The 23,038-nt window shown below is 35.2% G+C and overlaps 1 protein-coding gene across 1 annotated transcript in view; it reads right to left on the bottom strand.

Annotated features, from left to right (window-relative positions):
• The window catches only part of macrod2 (mono-ADP ribosylhydrolase 2), a 606,396-nt gene that overhangs the window by 155,400 nt on the left and 427,958 nt on the right, over window positions 1-23,038 (bottom strand). The window contains exon 7 of the mRNA XM_016442374.1: window positions 7,555-7,585. Within this exon, the coding sequence (XP_016297860.1) occupies window positions 7,555-7,585 (31 nt within the window). The remainder of the gene's footprint in view (window positions 1-7,554; window positions 7,586-23,038) is intronic.

Genomic DNA, 23,038 nt, shown 5'->3' on the forward strand with positions numbered 1-23,038 from the left:
CACACACACACACACACACACACACACACACACACACACACACAGCATTTCCTACTGTGATTCTGTTATTTTCCAATGTGAAATCAACCCTCCCACTACATCTGGGCCTAACAACAGGCTACAAAGTAATTAATACTACTTTAGATTTTTTTTTCATGCAAAAGTGTATATTTAACTGCAAACAGTTACAGAAAAAAAAACACAGTTATTGTTATTATTATTTTTGTTTTGTGTTGTGACATTTTCAGAACCAGTACTGTAAGCGAATTTTACCCCAAAATGATCAATACTGTAATGTAATTGTCTTTCTGATAATTTTTAAAGATTATCCACATTATTGTACCATTTGTTCATAATATACATAATTATACATTCATCTTTTTTTAATAGAATTAGAATGAGTCGTATTAGAATAATGAGAAAGTAATGAGAATTGGGTAAAATTTATTAACATGCAAATAACATGAAAAATAAAAAATAAAGGCAAAAATGACACAAACAAACAAACAGAAAATAAATAAATAAATAGAGTCCTGACAAGTGTCGAATGCAAACTGTTACTACATATGTATTTTTTCTCTTTTGATTTTTGAGGCAAAATATAACCTGGAAACGTCTTTATTAGATTCACCCTAGTATTAATAACCATAAAAACAAAATCAAACAAAGAAACAAATGACAGTATATACAAACAAGAATAGTTCTGTAGTAACTATTTACGGTTCCCAAGCAACATTATAACTTTACATTAATAATGAAAGTGCTTCAGCTCATCAACTCATCCAATCAGAATTTAGTGTCAGAACTGTTCACTATTAATCTGATGTTCATCGTGGGAGTCAGTTGTTAACTCAGTAATAAACTCTGAGCTGTCTGGATGTCCGATTCACTCAGCATACAGTACTGTATCTCTATGATTCAGACCGATAGCTAGTGAGTTCATTCAAACTGATTCATGAAACACTGACCAATTCATGAAAAAGAACTCAAACTCAACTTGTTTACGAATCAGACATCACTAGCTGAACAATGTCACACTCTGTTTACAGTTGTCACATGCAATTGACATTTCTTGCCTGTTTACCATCCTACTGCACCCAATCTTTCTCTCGTGTCACTTTCAATTCAGACTGCGAGTTCACAGCTCAGCTAAAATATAAAATCGAGTTGCCGTAGGGCTGTAGATTTAGATTCCTCTCAAACAACTGTGATCTCTAAAATATGTCCTCAACCCTCAAAACTTCCCCGAGCAGTGTCAATTTTGGCAATGATAAAACCATGAAAGTGTAAAACACTAAACTTTCATCCGTTTCCCTAGATGCCAACGCTAAGATTTCCCTTTTCCCCGCTTGTGCTGAGATAACCTCACATCAGTATGTGATCATAAAAGATTCCCTCCCTAAGCCTGTGTTCACACTTCCACTCCCCCAGCATAAACCTCAGGCTTTAAATAACGTGCTATCCTGAGAGGGAAACCTGTACCATATCAAGGTAAAGAGATAAGGGGTTCGGCCCTAATCCACTACAGAGATGGACAGGGGAATCACAGAGTGAAGACACTTAGTCTGCTGACCCTAACTGATCCCTAACAGCCGCTCGGGTGCATTGATGGGATTACAGCTACCTATCTCACACCACCAGAGTCGCAGGCTAAAAAAAAATACAATAAAAATCTCAGTGTCAACACACCTCTTGTTCGAAAATTAAATATTTGTCAAGCAGGGTTGTGTACCATTCAGAAATGAATGGAAAATGCCTTTTAATTTTTTATTTATTTCAAAATTTGAATTGAGGTACACAGAAAAAAAATGGAGTCAAAACAAATTTCACTCTTACTTGAAATTGCTAGTAAATTTCACAATTATAAAGAAATGACAAGTAACACTGAATTAAATGTGAAATTCTGAATTAGAAAAACTGAAATAGTATTTTCATGTAAACCGTACCCAATAATCTTTGTTTTATTTACATCTTGTTTACAAGTTTTTTTTTTTTTTTAAATACAGTGTAGGAAAAAAGAATGCAGAATTACAATTCAAAGTTAAAAACTGTTTAAAAAGTCAAGTAAGGTTTATAGCCTTTAGAATAACAGTCGGATAAATGACAGACAAAATATCAATGAAATATGTCATATTATGAATAAATGTATATATTTATTTTACATATCTGTGTACTGTATGTCTAACTGTCTGCATGCCTGTCATTCTGTCTTTCTATCTATAGTTTACAGTGTTTTTTAAAGAAGTCTCTTATGCTCATCAAGGCTGCATTTTTTGATCAAATATTCAGAAAAAATATTCTATTTTGAATAAATACTGTTCTTTTTAACTTTTTATTCATCAAAGAAATCCTAAACAAACAAATAAAAACAAACATAAAAATTAAGTGGCACAACCGTTTCCAACATTGATAATAAATCAGCATATTAGAATGATTTTTGAAGGATCATGTAACACTGAAACTTCAGCTTTGTCACCACAGGAATAAATTCAATTAAAATAGAAAACTGTTATTTTAAATTGTAATAATATTTCATAATATTACTGTTTTGTCTGTGTTTTTGATCAAATAAATGTAGCCTTGATGAGCATAAGAGATGTCTTTAAAAAGAAAAAAATATTACTTTTGAACTGTATGTATCACAAATGATGTCTGATGTCAAATATCCATGATTTCTTACCATGATACGTTCATAGAGCATTTTATGTAATATAGTATAGCTGTATTAAATTGCCTCTTATTTTTCCCCACAAGGCCTTGGGAAGGTCTTTGCAGTGGATTTCTGAGGGAAAATAAATAATAAATCATGCCTTATCACCATGTGTACACAAACCTTAAACGACCAGACCTTGATATGGTGATGAATGCTTCAAGTCAATATACCCCACTGAGCTGGATTATGAGGCAATGAAGAGCTCTCTTCAAATGGCGACGACAGTAATCTAATGAGTGACAAGTTTTGATGTCAGACAGCTCCTGTCTTTTCCTTGACAAAGTCGTCAGGCCGTTAAACCTCACGGGCACAGAGCGAGGTTTTCTCCTCTAGGCTTCGGTGAATGATGAACCGGCGTCTAATTCATTTTCTCTTTGTTGCTTATCTAAAGGCGGGGCTGGATATATATCATGACAGATTGTGACAGCGCCGTAAGAAGGAGGCTGTTGAGATGCCCAGATGGTTCAAATCTAATTGCAGTTTTCTCCTTTTTGACTCGTCTCTCTTTCTGCAGGCTAAAATAATAATGGAAGAATTAACCTGTGGTGTTCAAGGCTATTGGATTTGAGTTTCCCTGATATGAATCTTACACACAGAAGCTGTGAACAGCATCTTTAAGTTGTCAGAGTTGGAATAACTGCAAGGGAGGCCGAGGGCAACTGTAACACTAAATATCTTCGATCTCAAACCAGGTAAGAGCAAAGACACATGCTCAGTACTGTTCTCTGTCTGTCTGAGAACAACTGATTTTGAAGAATAAAAGGGATTTTTTCCTCCCTGGATATAAAGTATTTTTCTTCTTCTGTATAAATTAAGATGCTTTTGAAACTTTTCACTTTTGTCTATTTCATGTGTAGGTTGTTGGGTAAATGTTAGCATGAGTGGCAGATGTTAACACTGCATCTACCAAACAAAAACTGTATGATTGCTGTGAGGCTGGGGAACATATTAATAGTTATTATTACTATTATTATTTAGTGCTGTCAAATCGATTAATTGTGATTAATCGAATAAAAAAAAAAGTTTGTTTACATACTATGTGTGTGTACTTTGTGTATTTATATGTATGCATACATGTATATTTTTAAGAAAAATTCAAATGGGTATATATATATATAAGACTGACAAATGTTATTGATTGGGTCAGGAATGGTATAAGGGTTGACAATGTAACAGGCTTTTTAACACACACACACACACACACACACACACACACACATATATATATATTACGTAACCACAAACTTTTATTTTGGATGCAATTAATTGACAATTACTATTACTATTATTATTATTATTATTATTATTATTATTCCCCAGTATTAAAGCATTAACAGACATAATAGACATAATTTTTAAAAATTACACTTCAAAATGTTTACATTTACAAATGAATAAATAAATAAATAAAATGAACAAAATACACAAAATGTAAAATATAAAATAACATATTTCTTCATGTACAATGCAATTTGTGTGCCATACTAAAACTTAACATTTCAAAAATAAATATTAAAAAGGTTTTGAGAATAATCTGTTAAGAATAATGCTCTTTTTTTTTTAACAATAAAATTGCAATATAAGATTAAAATATTTTGAGAATAAAGTCAAACTTACAAAAAGTTGTAGCTTTTTTCAGATTATAAAATAGGGATGTTATTTATTTTTTAAAGATTTTTTTTCGATAGGACAGTAAGTGGACAGGAAGCGAATTGGAAGAGAGAGGGGGGCAGGATCAGGAAAGGTCCACGAGCCTCAGGACTCTAGGCCCACTAGGCTATCGGCACTGACGGGTGTAAGATTTCTATTTCAGATTTCAAAACAGAGCTTTTGTAACTAAAAACTGTTGCTTTTAATGAACCAATTGCATATCCAGGAAAAAAAGAAGAAATAGTGAATGCTAGATCCAGACAGAGTAAAGGATGATGCAACCTTTGTCCACCTCTGTGCTTTGCCTGTGTCCGCACTATGTAAGACACGGATAGATTTGCCAGTCCTTCACATCCTCACTGAAAAAGAAATAACCCGCTTTAACCCGTCTCTCGTGTCATTGATTGATAGGCTATGAGTGTCGGACTTAATAACCTCTATCATACCATCCAACCCTCTGCTGGCGGCAGGCTCCAGTTTGTTTATGGGTGGCATCTCCTCCAATATGCCATGTGTGTGAAAGCTCTACCTGTGCTAATGGTGTGGGCTGAGGGATTGGACTGTCAGCTGGGAGTGAGGCCTCATTTTTCTACCTGCCTGCTGTCCACGTTTCCAACCCCACAGAACAGCCCCTTTACGCCTTACCCTCTGTACCCCGATCATCTGTCAGCCTGGACCTCAGCTCCCATGATGCAGTGAAAAAGAGAGATGGGGTGTCAGCTCTGGTTGGCTGTGAGTGACAGTTCTACATGTTGGAGCTGGTTAATCTGGTGACGTGGCCACATGGATCGTGTTTGTCTCGCTTGGTTAGCTTATTCACGTTGAAGAAGAGAGCAAATGTTCCTTCAGCTTATTTGAGAATGTTTTAAAAACAAACGTTCATGACTGCCATGGTATGAAATTAATTTCCCTCCTAAACGAGCATTTACTGTCTTTTTGGCCGAAAGAAACAAGAAAACGTCAGCTTGGGGAAGTATTCTAGGTTATTAGCTCTTTGATCATGATATTCGAGTGCTCTTCTTGCTTTCAGAGTAAATGCTTTCCCTCTCTGTGATGATCTGAACAATTACGCAGTGCTGGAGAGGCAGGTTGCAGATTATTTATTGAATCAAACATAATTGCATTCTTTCTGAAGTGCTGAGATCTCAAAGGCACTTTCTTGTGGCAGAATCTCACAGATACACACACGTACATTATACACTACTGTTCAAGTGTTTCTTTTTCTTTAAATCGCATACTTTTATTCAGCAAGGATTAAATTGATCAAAAGTGACAGTAAAGACATTTATAAAGTTACAAAAATTATTTCACGCAAATGCTGTTCTTTTGAACAATCAATACATAAAATAATTCTGAAAAAAGTATCATGAGTTCCAAATATATATATATATGGAACTCATGATACTTTTTTCAGAATTCTTTTATGTATATTGATAATATATATTCAATATTGATAACACAGGTTCCTAAGAATATATATATATATATATATATATATATAGTAGATAGATCGATAGATAGATATTAGGGCTGTCAATCGATTAAAATATTTAATTGCGATTAACCGCATGATTGCCATGAGTTAACTCGTGATTAATCGCAACTTAATCGCACATTTTTATCTGTTCTAAATGTACCTTAAATTAATACTTTTCAAGTTTTTAAAACTCTAATCAACATGGCCATGGACAAACATGGATGCTTTATGCAAATGTATGTTTATTATTAGTGAAACCATACTCAACATAGAGCATTAAGACTAGACATGTTTCAAAGGTCATAGATGATTTTCAAATAACTTGTTCATGTCTATTAGACACATGAAAAAAAGAACATTACTTCTCTTTCTTTGCACTGAGCAATTTACTTACACAAGCCTGTTTACATTATTTGCAGGACAGGGCAGCTCGCTTTGCAAAATGTACATTTATTATTTGTTATTACATTTGTTTGCATCTCTGTGCCCACATACTGTAATTTGTTGCAGCCAAATTCTCAAACTGTTTTCATTGTTATATTTGTTTCTATTGTCAGACAACCGAATTAATATGAAATAGTGACTGAAACCCGATCCATTAAGACTACATAACCAGCTGTCCCTTCCAAGATGTTAATCTGCACAAAAATCCTGATTTATAATCGAGCCGTCGCCTGATGAAGTCAAATACACATAAGACAAAGACAATAGCTGTGTTGTGATTTCGATTATACTTGCATGTAAAATTAGAGAAGCAACATAATATCTGGTTTAACTAAAAGCGCTGCTCCTCTCAACCGCTCGTTAAACAGAGCAGATGCAAAACCTCGCGATCGAATCTCAGAAACTAAATAAGGTTTGTGTTATATATGGTTGCTAACTTGCTAGGCGCTTTAAAAAAAAAAAGGTCTCTGAATCTAGCGACAAAGTCGCTAAGTTGGCAACACTGTCAGCATCTCCATTTCTCCAACTACGGGCTAGGCAACGGGTCAAACAGAAAATGCGCACTGCGTTAATCGCGCGTTAATTTTGACAGCCCTAATAGATAGATAGATAGATAGATAGATAGATAATACGAAATGTTTCCTGAGCACGAAATCAGCATATCAGAATAATTTCTGAAGGATCATAAGACACTGAAGACTAAAATAATAGCTGCTATAAAGTCAGCTTTGCCATCACAGGAATACATTCTATTTAAAATTTATTCAAATAAAAATATATTAAATAATATTTAATAAAATTAAATATTAATTGATAAGTTATATAATAACTGTTTTACTGTATTTTTGAGAAAAACAATGCCACCCTAGATATGTAAAAGACATAAGCATAAGAGACTTCTTTCAAAAATCACCTACAAACTTTTGAATGGTAACGTACACACACATAACAGGAACATTATTCATATATGCGGACTTCAACATACTTCTTTAAACCAACAAACAAACAAAACAAACAATTTTCAATTTTCAATTTTGAAAATGAAAGGCAGAATCAAATGATGGGAGAATTTAAAGACATGAAAAGACTGTAGAGGTAATTTGCTCATCATCAGCTTTTTCATACCTAAATTATATGCACACATTACCAGCATACATGTAAATTGCTATCTAAACCACACACATGCTTCATGTACACGCTCAGAATCACTCATATACAGTACATAGCCTACACTGAAAAGGTTTAGAGGATGAATAGACATTTTCCTTACCATAAATTCCTGTCGATATGCATGGAAAGGCCTGTAATAGAAAAAAGCTAAAGTTAAGCCAACTCTGAAATTAAATTCATATAAAATCACATAAATTCCAACCCAATCCTAATCAGAAAGGAGAAAACCAGTTAGTCATTGAATGTACAGAGTTCAGAGGAGCAGCCAATGAAATGAACCCAACCTTACAGTTTTCAGCCTTGAGTTGTTGTCTCTTTCCAATTCCTGCTAAGCTTGCATTTTGATAACATGCATGAATTTCATTAAAGCCAACCCTATGAAATTCTACTGCTTGAACTGAAATTTGATGTTTAGTGAATGTCAAATGTTTCATTAATAGCCCGTGGGAATAACTGCTAATGCAAGCTTACACCAAACATCAAATATATAATAAAAAGCCTAAAGACACAGGGCGTTGCTTTTTACTGAGTAGACGTGTTTGTTTTTGTGGATCTCTAGGCTATACCGAAACACTTCGCCTTCAAAGAAAAGGATAAAATGAACGTTTCTTCCTGTTGGGGTAGACAGAGCGCTTACATTTGGAGCAGTGCTTTGACGCATCATGACACGCAGACATAACATCCATGTAAATCAGTTTGAGATAACACATATTGCCATATACAATAACAGTGACATTGCCACCTGTAGGCTTCGCCACCTGCTTTTGACACGCACCCAGTGAGAAAGATCCATTTCGATTTACTTCCCCCTAGCGAGAGACATCAAAAGCAACATTTTGCCTGTCATCTGGTGTTGATCTAATTAATCTGACAGTTAATTAAGGGACAGTCATATTTCAGTGTGTCAGGACACATATAGTAGCTGGAGGAGAGATGGCCTCTGGGAAATGTCTGTAGAATACATCCAGAAATTGTGCACAATAATTCAATACTCCTGGAAATTATAATTGATCCACTCATGGCCTTTACAATATCCTGGATAATTCTGAAGGGTAAATGGGGCCTTGGATTGGAGCCACTTGGAATCTGGGAAATGTTTGGATCTGTTATGATGATGGAGCTCTGAACTGTCATAATCTCTGAGGAAAATTATAAACTGAATACACTAGGAGGCAGAACAACACATCGTGGAAAATGTTGCCAGTGTAGGTGAACATGACAATCTCAAATGCATTTTTGCCCCATTTCAGTTGTGGATTTGGCACATGGATGAGTCAGTGAAAAATTCAAAAACGTGAACTGGACAAGATTCAACAAGAAACACTCAAAAAACTTTCTTAAATGTTTTATTTATTTTGGACAGTAAATTAGATCTACATATACAATACATGTGAAATGTAGGTTAAAATGTGACACAGACACAAAGATGAACTAAACATACTGAACAAAGTAGGAATAAGTTTGCATTACATGGACCCATGTAACTCAACTCAATATCTTTTCGTTTTAAATCTGTGTGTTTTTTATTTTCTTCTACAGAACACAAAATAAAACATTTAAAGGGGTCATATGATGTTGCTAAAAAGAACATTATTTTATGTATTTGGTGTAATGAAATTTGTTTATGCGGTTTAAGGTTCAAAAAACATTATTTTCCACATACTGTACATTATTGTTTTTCCTCTATGCCCCGTCTTTCTGAAACGCATCAATTTTTACAAAGCCCATCGGTCTGAAAAGCGAGGTGTGCTCTGATTGGCCAGCTATCCAGTGCGTTGTGATTGGCCGAATACCTCAAGCATGTGACGGAAATGTTACACCCCTTACCAAACTGTGATGCATTGTCCCGGTGCGACGAGACAAAACCATTAAAACCCATTATAAACGAGGCATTTGTTGCATCCAGTGGGGACATAATTACAGATTATAATGACTTATACTGTCTTTTTACACGTTGCGTTGCATTGCGCCGCGTAAACATAAAACCATGTCTGCATTTGTGATCGGAGAAATGACAAACAACAAGAAATCGCATCATATGACCCCTTTAAATAAAAAAACAATGGAGTCCATATAAGACTTGGTATTGCCTTTTTTTCAGGTCAATACCAAGAATGTCAGTTCCCAATCTTGTATGGACTCCATTGTTAATAAAATAAAATAAAATAAAATGAAATGAAATTAAATGAAATAATTGACCCTTTAAATTTCTTTTTTTGGTAAACTATACCTTGTAAGACCAAATATTGATCCAATGCAGAGTTGTATGATACAGCCAATTAAATGCCTTCAGCTATGCATGTGTTAATCTAAAGAACAATTTTGGAACCTAGAATTTGAGTCATGGACCAAAAAGTTGTTAAATCATCTAAATAAATTAAAAGGTCATGAAACCTTTCTTTTTGAGAAATACTCACTGATTAAGAACAGGTCGAGAGCCCTGATTTAGGGTAAGCTCTAGAATATGAAATCTGGAAATTTAGTAATACGAGACGCTTCATCTCTCGTGTACATTACGTGATGATATCTCATTTGTTGCTCTGAAATTTTGACTATAACGACAATAAATTGTCCAAAGTGCAAAAATGTCCCTAATTACCCACTATCCTAAAAAAAGTAAATAAAGTGATGTTTATTTAGGGGTGTTTGTGTCTCGGTATGCACTGATAAATGATATATAATTTTGTGAACAGGTGCGTGAGAGTTTTTCTACCGTGGAACAAAAAAGACCAGCGCGACTGAGGGAGAAACAGAGCAACTCCGATATTTATGGCCATATTTTTTAAAAGATTAAAAACTTACCATACAGTAATAGGTCTGGCTCTGCGGCACTTTGCACCAGATGTATTACTCAAGAGCAGGTTTAGAGCTGCAACAACCATCATTTTTCCATACGACCGCATTCCACGCGCCCTGTTCCACATTCATCATTTTTAGTATATTAATAAACAGTAAAGAGGAGATATTTATTCAAAGCACTCATTTGTCTCCACAAACCAGCTGAATCTGTGCTTTAGCATAGCATTTATCACAAAAAACAAAGTGTGACCACTGCGTTAATGCAGCATTATGACAAATGCAAATTTCGCGATCATTTCTGTTTGTTTGGATCTAGATTAGAACAGGAGTAACCGTTCGACAATAAAGCGAGTGTTAAAAAGGTGTGAATGCCGGTGCAAGCGGCGTTTGTTGACGTGGTTCTGACCGGGTGAGACGCTGTTTAATGACACTCTAAAGGCTGCTAATAAGGCTTTGTTTTAAAAATGTTTGAAGTGCTAAAAGTAGGTATTTTCCATATCAAATGAGCTTTTGTGCTGCGGCGAGAGCTTTAGCACAAAGCAGACTGTAATTGCAATAATGCTTCGCTAACAGAACATTAGAGGAAAAACAACAACACGAAACAACGGCGATATAATTTCAGGTGACAGCTGTACAAATCAAAGGCAGTTGAGCTTTTCAATGAGGAACAGATGAGACTCCTGCTGAGCTGTGTACCTCTGATTATAAACCATAACTTACTGCTACAATAAAAACTTTACGGCCGTATGGCAGATGATGCGGCATTATTCAGCATACGTACTCACCTGATACCAGACTGTACTTGCAGATTTCCCCTGGTGTTTTGGTACTTTCTTTCTGTTTTTTTTTTCCAAGGAGGAGGGGCTTTGTTTGGCTGTTTATTATTTTACAGGGTTGTGTCAAAGCACCGCTTGTCAAGATCAATATTTCAGCTGAGTCTTTCAAAGCTTTGACCTTTCCAGGTGTACATCTTGCTTGGGCTCAAATTCCCCATGATGAGCAGCGGAGGAGGGCCATTTTTAGAGCGCTGCTCGGCTCAACACAATGTAAGCACACTTGCCTGAGTCTCTGCAGGGTTCAATAAAGACATGCTCAAAAAACATACACACAATGGCATGAGAGAACTGTCTGTATTGGAATTTTCATCCCAAAGGCAAATGTCCTCAAAAACATTCATACCATATCAGCAAAATCAATTAAACAATTTTCAATTAAAAACATTCTACTAATTCCCAGTTTGGCCCTTAGCAACAGATAAACATATTAGATATCCAGCATGTTTGTCCTTTCAGACTCTGTACTGGCTCAATAGAGCATTAAGTATCATTAGAAAATAAGACTTAAGAACATGCACATCCATTGGCTTTACATGGCCACATATTGATTGAATACTCAATACTAATCAATAATGATAATACTCTTGAATGTACAATTTCTACATCCCTTGCAATTACAGGTAAAGAGCAGAGAGAGACTGTCTCGGTATCGAGTTCTGTGAGCAAGTGTGTCTGACTAATCATTTCTATCTGGTGGAGGTGATAAGTGTTTCATAGTGCAGCAGGATACACAAGAGCAGAAGCCCGCGACTCACTAGTTGATTTAGTTTGGCACAGTTACGCCACTACAACCATGACCAGCAACACTTGTTTATATATCTTACACCGGTGCATTTATATCAAACCGCGGCCTTAATTAACAAGGCTGACATTATTACACCTCTGCAGTGACTTATGGTACTGTGGCTGGATTATTATTTCTGATCTGTCAGTTCATTAGGACCGAATCAGGCGCACAGCCCACTTGCTTTTGCCTGCTTATTGTGTTTCGCGTTTTATTTGCTTGCAGTAGCATGTTGAAATTGGTCACCAGGGAAACAATTCCACTGCAAATCGCTCTTATCTAATCAATCATTTCTTCTTGTGTTCTTGAGGTTGTTTATTAAGATTATTATTGCTATTTATAATAGACGCACCTGCTTTGCTGGAACTCCCACTAGGTTTAAGAGCAGCTCTTAATTGAACGCATTTCTGTGTTTACATGTGTCATCCGGCCAAATACAGTTTCTGCATTTTTGTGCTTATGTCATCCTGCAGAGTGCTGTAGTGCCATATACATCTTATATGTGTATGTGGGTGATCACAGTAGAGATTTTGAAAAATGAAAATGAATGACAAGACTATCTTAAAAAAACCCTTATAATTAGACTGGTTTAGGAGGACACTTGACAGATTCTTAGCCTTATATAAACGCTAAGCCCAACTCTCAATAGCAAATATTCAAAAAATAAATCAGCTAATATAACAATAAACTTTAATCTTATAAAATAGACATCATAGATTCTGCATAACACAGACAACAAGGTCTCATTTCTTAACATTAGTTGACTACGTTAACATGAGCTAGTAATAAACAATACTTCTATGGCATGCATTAATTTCAACATTTACACATACATTTTTAAATCAAAAGTTTATCAGTATCTGTTTACATTAGTTAATGCACTGTGGTGTTGTTATCATTAACTAAAATCGTTTTTGATAAATGAAATAAAGCTGAAATAAAATGCAATATAAATATTAGATGAAAATCAGAAACTAACAAAAATTAGAAATGCATGTGAATGCTATATATACTGTATATATCTATATACATATATTATATAATAAAAAAATATAAAAATTAAAATATAAAAAAGTTTATTCAATCTCCTAATAAATACTATAATAGTATATAAATAATAGTAATATATGCTGTAAATTGTCTATTATTATTTCATGTTAAATAATGCAAATAATATGAACAAATGTGACCCTGGACCACAAAACCAGTCATACGGGTCAATTTTTTGAAATTGAGATTTATACATCATCTGAAATCTGAATAAATAAGCTTTGTATTGATGTATGGTGTGAATAGGACAATATTTGGCCGAGATACAACTATTTGAATATCTGCAATCTGAGGGTGCAAAAAAAAAATCTAAACACTGAGAAAATCGCCTTTAAAGTTGTCCAAATGAAGTTCTTAGCAATGCATATTACTAATCAAAAATTAAGTTTTCATATATTTACAGTAGGAAATTTACAAAATAATAAAATAATTTTGACCCATACAATCTTTTTTTGGCTATTGCTATTTATATACCCAAGTGACTTAAGACTGGTTTTGTGGTCCAGGGTCACAAATGAGGCCTTGTTGTAAAGTATTACCAAATCCAGATGAATTCACTAACTTAGTCAGGATGACTAGTCAAACATATCACCCCATTGACCCTAACGTATAAATTAGATGCTCTTTCACCCTACCTAGTTTATCTTTAACCCCACACCGGCATGTCTTGCTTTAATCAAGTGAACCCAAAGACCTTGATTAGCCAGTTCCGTTGTGTTTGATTAGAGATGGAACTAAACTGGTACAGATGAACCACTGATACAACCTTCTGAAAGCCTCCAAGAGTCTTGTATTTGCACGCACACCTCCAGGTCATCCTTCTAATTAAGGAAATATCCACTTTAAGAAGGTGGAATCTCAAAGCAGATCTTAAATCCTTTTATTTAAGTGTATCCATTTAGGTAACAAAGCCATTTGGACTGGACGCCTCATGACTTGGCCTGGGACACTTGGCATGGCCTGATTGTGTAGAAACTCTACTGTCATGTGTGCATGTAGAGGCTCTTATTGCTTATAATCATAGATCTGTTCTCACGTCCAGCCCGGGCTGAAGCAGTGCATGCGGGTTGCCATGGGAACACAGTGCTAAAAGCACCAGAGGCGAGGAGATGACCCACTGGCCGCAGTCTTATCCTGTGTGTTTGCTCAAGGAGCTACCGAGTATAAATCACACAAGAGAGAGATGAGCTCTGTCTCACTCATAGTAACAGTGCTTTAACACTTCAGCCACATTGATCACAGGCACAAACACTGGATTTAACAAACATAAGTCAATACTCTATAAATAAGTCTTAAAGCAGCCATACACTACACTAAATGTAGTTTTACCTGACCTTTACCTTTTTTTATGCATTTACCCACCCTTGGAGCTAAACAGTAAATACCGATCTGTCACTGTAAATCTCTCTCTATATATTTTTACTAATCCAATATTCATAACATGTATTATAGTCAAGACATATTTCTTTAATGTGTCTGATAAATAAATTGTTCATTTATTTCTGCTTTTGATACAAAACTATCTAATTAGCTACAAAACGTATAAGCAGATGCATTATGAATCATAATTATTACTGATGCTATTTTATCTCACAAAACTTCACATAGTTAAAGTATTTGTGGCCATTTCCAGTTACTTTCTGTCTATTACATCAATAAATACACCAGTAGCTGGCGACAAGGGACTGCCTTTAAAAGTGAGGTATGGATCATTCTCTCAACTGATTCATTCACAAAAATGAATCATTTAGGAAGAAAACATTTTTTTTTAGAGACAAAGACAAAAGTCTTTGTGCTTGAATTATCTTAATGAGAGGTAATTAAAATAAAGCTAAATTAGATGACAGCTTGAACAAAAACTAGAAATTAAAAAAAGCAGAAATCAGAAGTTGAAGTACTAAAATTACAATCACTGAAATAAAACTAAAGCTAAATAAACATTAATATTCAAAATATAAAAAAATAAATATTAAAAATCTTAAAAATGACAACTGCTAAAACGGAAATTTAAAAAAAAAAAAAAAAGCTAATTCAAAATATTGATATAGGGTTGCTTATTAGCATGTCTATTATTAACAAATTGGCTGTTAATTAGTACTTATAAAGCACATTCTACATAACCATATTCTACATCCCTAATACCTAAACTTAACATCCAACTTACTAATTATTAATAAGTAGCAAATTAGTAGTTTATTGAGGCAAGAGTCATAGTTAATTATTTGTTAATACAAATAAAAAAAAAATTTTTTATATAAAAATAAAATAAACAGTCCACTTTATGGGAAATGAAAATAAAGTGTGACCAAAATATTAATTATGAATGAATACTGTAATAATAGAAATGATAATAAATAATACTAAAAAAACAATCAATTTGTTCAAAAACAATTATTAATTCAGGAACAAAACAAGTGATCATATTTATAAGTGAATCATTCATTCAAAACACTGATTCAGAGACAGACTGGTTGGTTCTGCTGTGGCTTCGTTTGTAACTATTTTCGTTGGCAGAAATAGACAAACTATAGACAAACATACTTGCAATTTCATATGTGTGCAATTTCTGCATCAAGTTTTCCAAAGCACTTGGTCCATCTGCCATTGTTTATACAATATGATTGCAATTAATAAACGGTAGAGTCCATATAATTATTTCAATACATAAAGAATTTGTATGGCCAGTCTAATCTAATTCAATATTTCATAACACATGCAGGTCCAGCTAGTGCTGCTGATAGACTCCGTCACGGTACATGAGAATGACAGACAGACTCAGGGGAGCATCAGAGAAATCCAAGTGAACAAAGGCCAGTAACTGACAGAGCCACTGGTGCAATGATCTTGATTAACACTCAATCACCACTTTTATGGCTGACCAACTGCTGCTCCTTCAAGCAGTCTAACAGAAGAGTTCGATATCCTCTCAACAACTGCCAGTGCTTGGCTGAAAATGAGGAGTAAACTTTCACAGATAGCCCAGTATCACACCAATCCGTCCAATAGGCTGAATGCAGAATAAATAAATAGTATTAAAAAGAAAGACAGTGCTTTTGGTCTTTCAGCAAATGAAAAGTGCAAAAAAGTGCCGTAGCGAAAATACAACAGGAAGAAAATACACTAGCTAAATCTCTCTAGCTCTCAAGAAATGCACAAGAACAAATATCTCGGGTGAGACGTTTCAACCGAAAAAATGAGACGGTAAGCAGTTCTCGCAAGTGCACCAACACGTCACTTTAATTCCGTCCACTGCCTGAGTTTTACAGTTCAAGCTCCAGTGTGTTGTCAGCAGCAGCCCCCTTTAAAAAATGTATCATACTGATTGCTTTGTTTGTGGCGGCGGATGAAGGTTGGTCTGCCCGGCTCTGCAGCATGTTTATCAGCAGGGCCCTGGAGACGACGCTTCACCCTGACAGGCAGAATAATAGAAGCGATTCTCCTCTATCCGCCGCACAATCTCCCTCTCATTACAAAACGTCCAGATCAATTCCTTTAAAGCCCTGAACTTTACATTGATTAAGATCTTTACTCTGACATGTAGCTAATGGTCTTATTAAATGTTTTATTGTATTTATCATGAGAGCTATGACATTATAAATTGAGGATGGCATCCGAATCAAGGGTTTAAAGGGGAACTGTTAAAATGGGAATAGAGAAGAAAAGAATGGTATGAGAAAAGTGAGAAATGACTATATGACGTGTCTCATACATCAGCTACTGTAGTGTGCATAACTGCAGCTTATGCTCAAACATAGCAATGCCTCACTCTTATTTGGACTTAGTTTAGATTTGTACAGATAAAATATTGCATAATGCAAACTTGCAATACGAAAAATACAATAAATAAATACAGCACCAAATCAATATTAAAATAAGGAAATGTTCTGAGTATCAAGTAGTACACAGTACAAATTCTTTTCTGTATGCTTCTATTTTTATATACAAATTTCTCAAAAAATAAAGAAAAGAAAAGAAAAGAAACAAGTAAAGTAAAGTAAAGTAAAGTAAAGTAAAGTAAAACAAAATAAAATAAACAGTCCACTTGGTTTCAATGCCAGTCTTGGCATTAATGTAAAGCAAGGCAGTGTTGCCAACCCTCTACATTGCGAGTAAATCACTCGCATATTCGACTAAATCTTCACTCTGGGTGACTAAATGATGTCTAATATTAGCCAATGGCTAATAAATTCTCAGATTTTACTCGCCAGTGTGTGAGTTGGAGGCTAAGTATAAGTTTAGCACAGATATATTTTCACTCGCCAAACACTCTGAGCGCTTCAGTTTCATTCTCTGTCAAGCGCTCTGTGATATTTTTCATTTCAGCTCAATGGATGCGCAGCGCACCTGTGTTTGTGTATTTGGCGTAATGTAAACTGTAGTGTGAAGGCGCACGACTCGCCGTCGCGCCAATGGTGATTCAATTGCCAAGGTGTCCGTAGAGGGTTGGTTGCTACTGTTAACTAAAACTATTAAAGAGTTTTCATAAATTTAAATGAAGCTGGAAAAAAACAAACAAACAAATATTAGTTGAAAAGCTTAACTGAAACTAACTGAAATAATACATACGTTTTAGCTGAAGTACTAAAATAAAAAAATAAATATAAAAATAAATAAAAATAGACATATTAAAAAAAAAACTAAAATATGTAAAAAATTTTAATAAATACTGTACTAGTATATAAATGATAAATAAAATAAAATAAATAAAAATAAAATAATACATAAGATAAAATCAATTTCAACTTAACAGCATTTAAAAGATGAAGAAAAGGGAAAAAAAAGCACTGCTCATAATTTCTTTATTAAGGAATATGACATCAACCTCTGAAATTGTGTTGACCAGTCTATTGAGGACTGTCTTTTTCCAGTTATGTAATTTTCTGGATAGACCAGAGATTAAGACACCACGCCATTTCCCTAAGAGAGTTGACATCATACAAGTGCTTTTATTCCACATCCCTAAAGAATTATTGGATGTAGACGAAGAGTGAAACTTACAGTAATTGTGCACATCAAAAAAAGGAATCTTCATTAAATCTGCAGCAATTTCTTTCAGACGTAACCCAATTTTAAGCATTAAATAAGAATGAAAAGCCTCTTTTCAACTGACATTAGGGTCCATTCAGTCTATAAATCGACATTTCCCGCATATATTATCATGTAGAGGACAAGAGGCCATCCTTTCTGCGTTCCTTGTCGTGGTTTCTCTCCTGTGCTCTGCTCCCAGTGTAAAACAGCTAATTAAACATTTTCTCCTTTCAAGACATCCTTCAGGAGTTCAAAAGCCACATATCAAAGGACGGTTCAAAGGAAGTCCAGAGTCAGAAAAGCAAAAGGTGCCAAAATGTTCTGCATTTTAAGGAAAGAAAAAAAGAGAGAAAAAGAAAAAAGTGGCTGCCGGTTTAGTGCTGTTTCACTAGCATAAGCTGAGGGATGTGAATGTCCAACAAATAAAGATGGAATGTTATGTCTGCACAGACATATAAGTGCTGTAAAAATGAGCTTTTTTAGTCTGCGGCTTTGTCCTAATGATTTTAAATTATAAAACGACTTGAGGAGCGACACTAAGGTGGCTGAACCTCTCCTAACATTTCCTGCCTTCATTTCAAGCTGCTCTATAATTGATTCTTGCGGTTCCCGGCATTTTAAAGGCATACTAATGACTGCAAAAAAACAGTTGTCCTTGACTAATGGGGGAGCTGTGGAATTAAACAGGGTGAAATTTGTCTCTCCCCTTTTCCACCTTTGACTTTGACTGTTTTCATATTTAACCAATCTAAGCAGTTGATTTGAGCATTAGGGGGAAAATACATGCAGATTCATATTCCCCAATATTCGATGTCTGGTTAATTACACTCACAACGGGAGGGGGTCATTTCATTACAGCTAATCTGTGGTCACAAAACCAGACTGAAAACACATGATATAAAATATAATATACAAGAACAGATGATGTTTGCTCTGGCGGGTATAAGACGGCAGCGAGGGACTGTGGGAGGTTAGTGGGGCGATGGGAAATCAGGAACAGGACACTGGCAGAAAGGTCACTGATATTGTGGCGCTCAGGGAGAAATGGCTGGCCGGCATCTGGGGTGTATTTTTAGATGAATGTCCAGTGCTAAAGGAGGACACAGGATTGCTGTCATTGGGGAGTGTTACTCAGGTGCAGAGTCTAATTGTTCCAGCTCTATCTCTGTGATGCATGCTGGGAAAGCATGTGAGCGGAGAAGCAAGTAATATTAAGAGTCATATCGAATTTATGAAAGAAAACTAATTAACTTTGTTGTATCGGTGTTATTTTCTTCAATATATCTTTTATTATTCAACCACCTACAAACCAAACTCACATTGAGAAGTAAAACTGTGGACCAAACTATGTTTTGTTTGCTACCTGAGCATGTTTATCGATACTGTCTGTGGTTGAGAATCACATGCACTGCCTTTGGCTGCCGGAGACCATTAATTATCCAGGAGATGACTAGCTATTCTGTCTCCGACTTTCCAGCCAAAAACTTCACAGATTCCGCTCTTATAATTCCACATCTAATTAACGTATCTGCAGTGTGGAGAGATTTTAATATCAGATTTCACTCTGACTCCAAACGTTCTTGAGGGTATTCATTAGATGCTGTTCTTTGCACTTAATCAGGGTTATAAAGGCCATTTTAATTGATCTTTAAAATCTGGAAAAAGGGCTTAAGATTCTGGTTTAGGAGTTGCTGTGAATGGTGAGAGATGTGTAGAATATCAGTACCTTGCAAATTAACAATTACTATTGTGCATCTGTATTCTGTTTTCACTGTGAACCAAAGCCCATGGCACATTTTTAAAAACATAACGTTGTAGAATGGATTCTTTCATCCAATTTATTTGAATGTTTATGTTTTTCAAACGGACAGGTAATTATTTTAGTGTTGTTTTCACTATTACATTAACTTAATGGCATTTCTAAATTCTCATAAAATATAAAAAGGCATCAAAACACCACGCAGTGTTATTATTGGTAACAAATGCAACATATAATGCTATAACTAAATAAACGTTATATTTCCTGTACATACATGTATTAAAACTAAATAAACTTAATTCATATTTAATATATTATATACAATAATTAATTCAACTACCTTCATTTAATTATGTAAACCATTTACTCAGCACATCAATTTAAGTTGCCAACACCAATATATTTCAATATAATGAGTGTGTTACATTATTTACATGCTGTACTAATGAGCCTAAAATGGCAAAAACGTAATAATAATGCTAGTGAAAATCACTATCACAGGTGTCTATAGATAAGAACACATCGGAACTGTGCTCAGTAGCTCTTTCCTTCGAGTGAAGATAAAAAAGGCACATGCAAGTGCCTGGCGTAGTGCATACAATACCGGTAAATGAACTTCAAAGCAGTATCTTTACCTCTGAACAAACAGGCTTTTTCCAACATGTCAGCCCAACCTGACCGAAAGCGCCTTTGGGAGTGTGGTGTGTTTGAACAGAAGTGCAGCACATATAGTCTGCGGGAAGATCCACATGATGTGGTTGGCTCTCTCCCGCTATGTAAGCACATAAATCTGCTTGTGCCCTGGAGGTGGGAACCGGCAGCACTAATTGACTGTAGAAAGATTAGGGGTCAGGGCCCCGGTAATATTAACATTAATAAACTTGATCCTTCAAATGAAAGCAATCAGCCCAGGGGGTAGTAAGGTCCCTTTCTGCAGCAACGTGACCCGGTCAGATTACTCTTAGATCCCCGAAAACAGATGCATAATTGTAGATGCATGCCTGTTAGTTGCTAAACAGAATTACTGACTGAAATATTCGTTAAATAAGTGTTTTTAATAAATACAAAAAAAAGTGCATCATGACAATAATAAACTGATTTTAATTAAAACATACACTACATTGCAGAAGGTCAGTAAGATTTTTTAAAGAAATTAATCATCAAGAGCACTTAAATTAAAGACGAAAGTAAAGACATTTATGATGTTACAAAAGATTTTTATTTTAAATAAATGTTGTTCCTTTGAACTTTCTATTTATCAAAGTATCCTGAAAAAGGATTTCCTTGTTTACAGTTTCCTGAAAAAAATATTAAGCAGCAACTGTTTTCAATATTGATCATACAAAATGCACCAAATCAGCATATTAGAATGATTTTTTTGTACTGCAGTTATATCTGATCAAATGCGCATTATTATTCCTTAGTTTGGATTGAACAAATCATTTTTGCTTGGTAGGAACAGCAGCTACGCTAATTATGTCTCTATTTGTTTCTCTGTTTCTGCTAACTAGGAATTACACAAGCTTCTGTCTGGATCCAGCCCTTACAAAGACCTGAGATGACCGAACACCTGAGAAGAGATGATGCAAACACTGAAACAACATAAACTACCAAATTTTGCTACAAGTTTGATTGCAACATATAATTATTGCTGTTAATAGTGTTCATTGTCGGTTTGATTACGTCATTAACTGAATTTTACCATACATTTCTGCCATATGTGCATCAATTTGTCATAGTCACCACTAAGCTACTACTAAATATATTGTAGAAATATAATTTTCTGTAAAGCTGCTTTGCAACGATCTGTATCGTGAAAAGCGCTATACAAATAAACTTGAAAAAAATATATATTCTGAAGGATCATGTGACACTGAAGACTGGAGTAATGGCTGCTTCAGATTTGCCATCACAGCAATAAATAATATTTTAAAATATATGAAACAGAAAACAGTTATTAGTGTAATAATATTCCACAATATTACTGTTTTTACTGTATTTTTATAATAAAAAAATGCAGCCTTAGTGAGCATAAGTTCCTAACTTCTTAAAAAGAACCTTACCAACTGCAAACTTTTTAACTGTAGTGTACAACTTGAGAAAAAATAATGCAAGATATATTTAGAAGAAAGATATATAATATAATATAATATAATATAATATAATATAATATAATATAATATAATATAAGGTAAAAAAAAAATAGCTCAAGCATTTTGTACCTGCTTGTGAACCGCAGGTCCTGGGATATGATATGGGAATGTAATAAAGGGTAGAGTACTGAAACCTCAGCTCAGCAAAGTTGCATCCAATATCTCAGTCAACCTTGGTGGGTGTTCAAATGTTTTACAACAAAGCAACATCATCACTAGAAAAGGTCCTTGGCGAGGACGAAGCACAAATGAACAGGACACACATTAGCCCACCCTGTGGGCAGCCGTGGGGCACCTCTACAGAGGCACTGCCACTTTGATCCCAAAGCTCCTCTGCTGCCAGGCCCAGAAGAGCTAGATTAGGCAGCCGAAACGACACAAAGCACGCCGGCTCACTTTGTTCGCCCTGGCTCAGTAAAATGACACAGAATGCCATGGCGCCTCTGAAAGTCTCCTCTGAGGTTTCCACTTCTTTTGCATTGGAAAAAGGGGAGATCAAAGGACAGCACAAGTCACTGATAACTATAGCATATAATGACCCACTTCGAGAATGACACTTTTGTTGCTACAGCGCATGGTGCCGGGACCCTTCGCTATTAGTCATGCTGTTGCCTCATTTTCATACGACCTTTATTTGATTACATTCTTCTTTTTTTTTTTTATTCTCCAAGACTATTAATTTCACTAAGACAGATTTAGAGTAATGATGGCAGAAATATGGTCACGATATTCTAAAGAAGAACTTTGAAGTCTCTTCAAGCCAAAGGTTGCTTATTTGGAATGATTGCTAACTGATTACTCTGAACTTTCCATGCAAAATAAGGTTGTGTCTGTGGTCTACTACAGGAGAACACTGAGAAATGCAGCTCACTCGTTTGTCATTCACTGAAACTGAAAGTGGAAATTACTTAAGGACAGGTACATCTAACCCTGTGATTGAGACCATTCTTAAAGGCTGCGTTTACACTGGCACAAAAAAGCCGATCTTTTGCTCACATCTGACACAGATCGGAATTTGCTGCACATGTGTAAACACAAAAACCCGCACGAGATCCGATTTCTTTGCATCCGATCTGAGCCACTTCCAAATGTGGATTTTAATCGGATACACATCTGATATCTGGACATCCGACCTACGTCTAAACACACATATCCGATTCTCCACAGAACTCCCA

Source organism: Sinocyclocheilus anshuiensis, unplaced genomic scaffold (assembly GCF_001515605.1).
Source record: "Sinocyclocheilus anshuiensis isolate Anshui unplaced genomic scaffold, SAMN03320099.WGS_v1.1 scaffold487, whole genome shotgun sequence".
NCBI classification, from domain to species: domain Eukaryota; kingdom Metazoa; phylum Chordata; class Actinopteri; order Cypriniformes; family Cyprinidae; genus Sinocyclocheilus; species Sinocyclocheilus anshuiensis.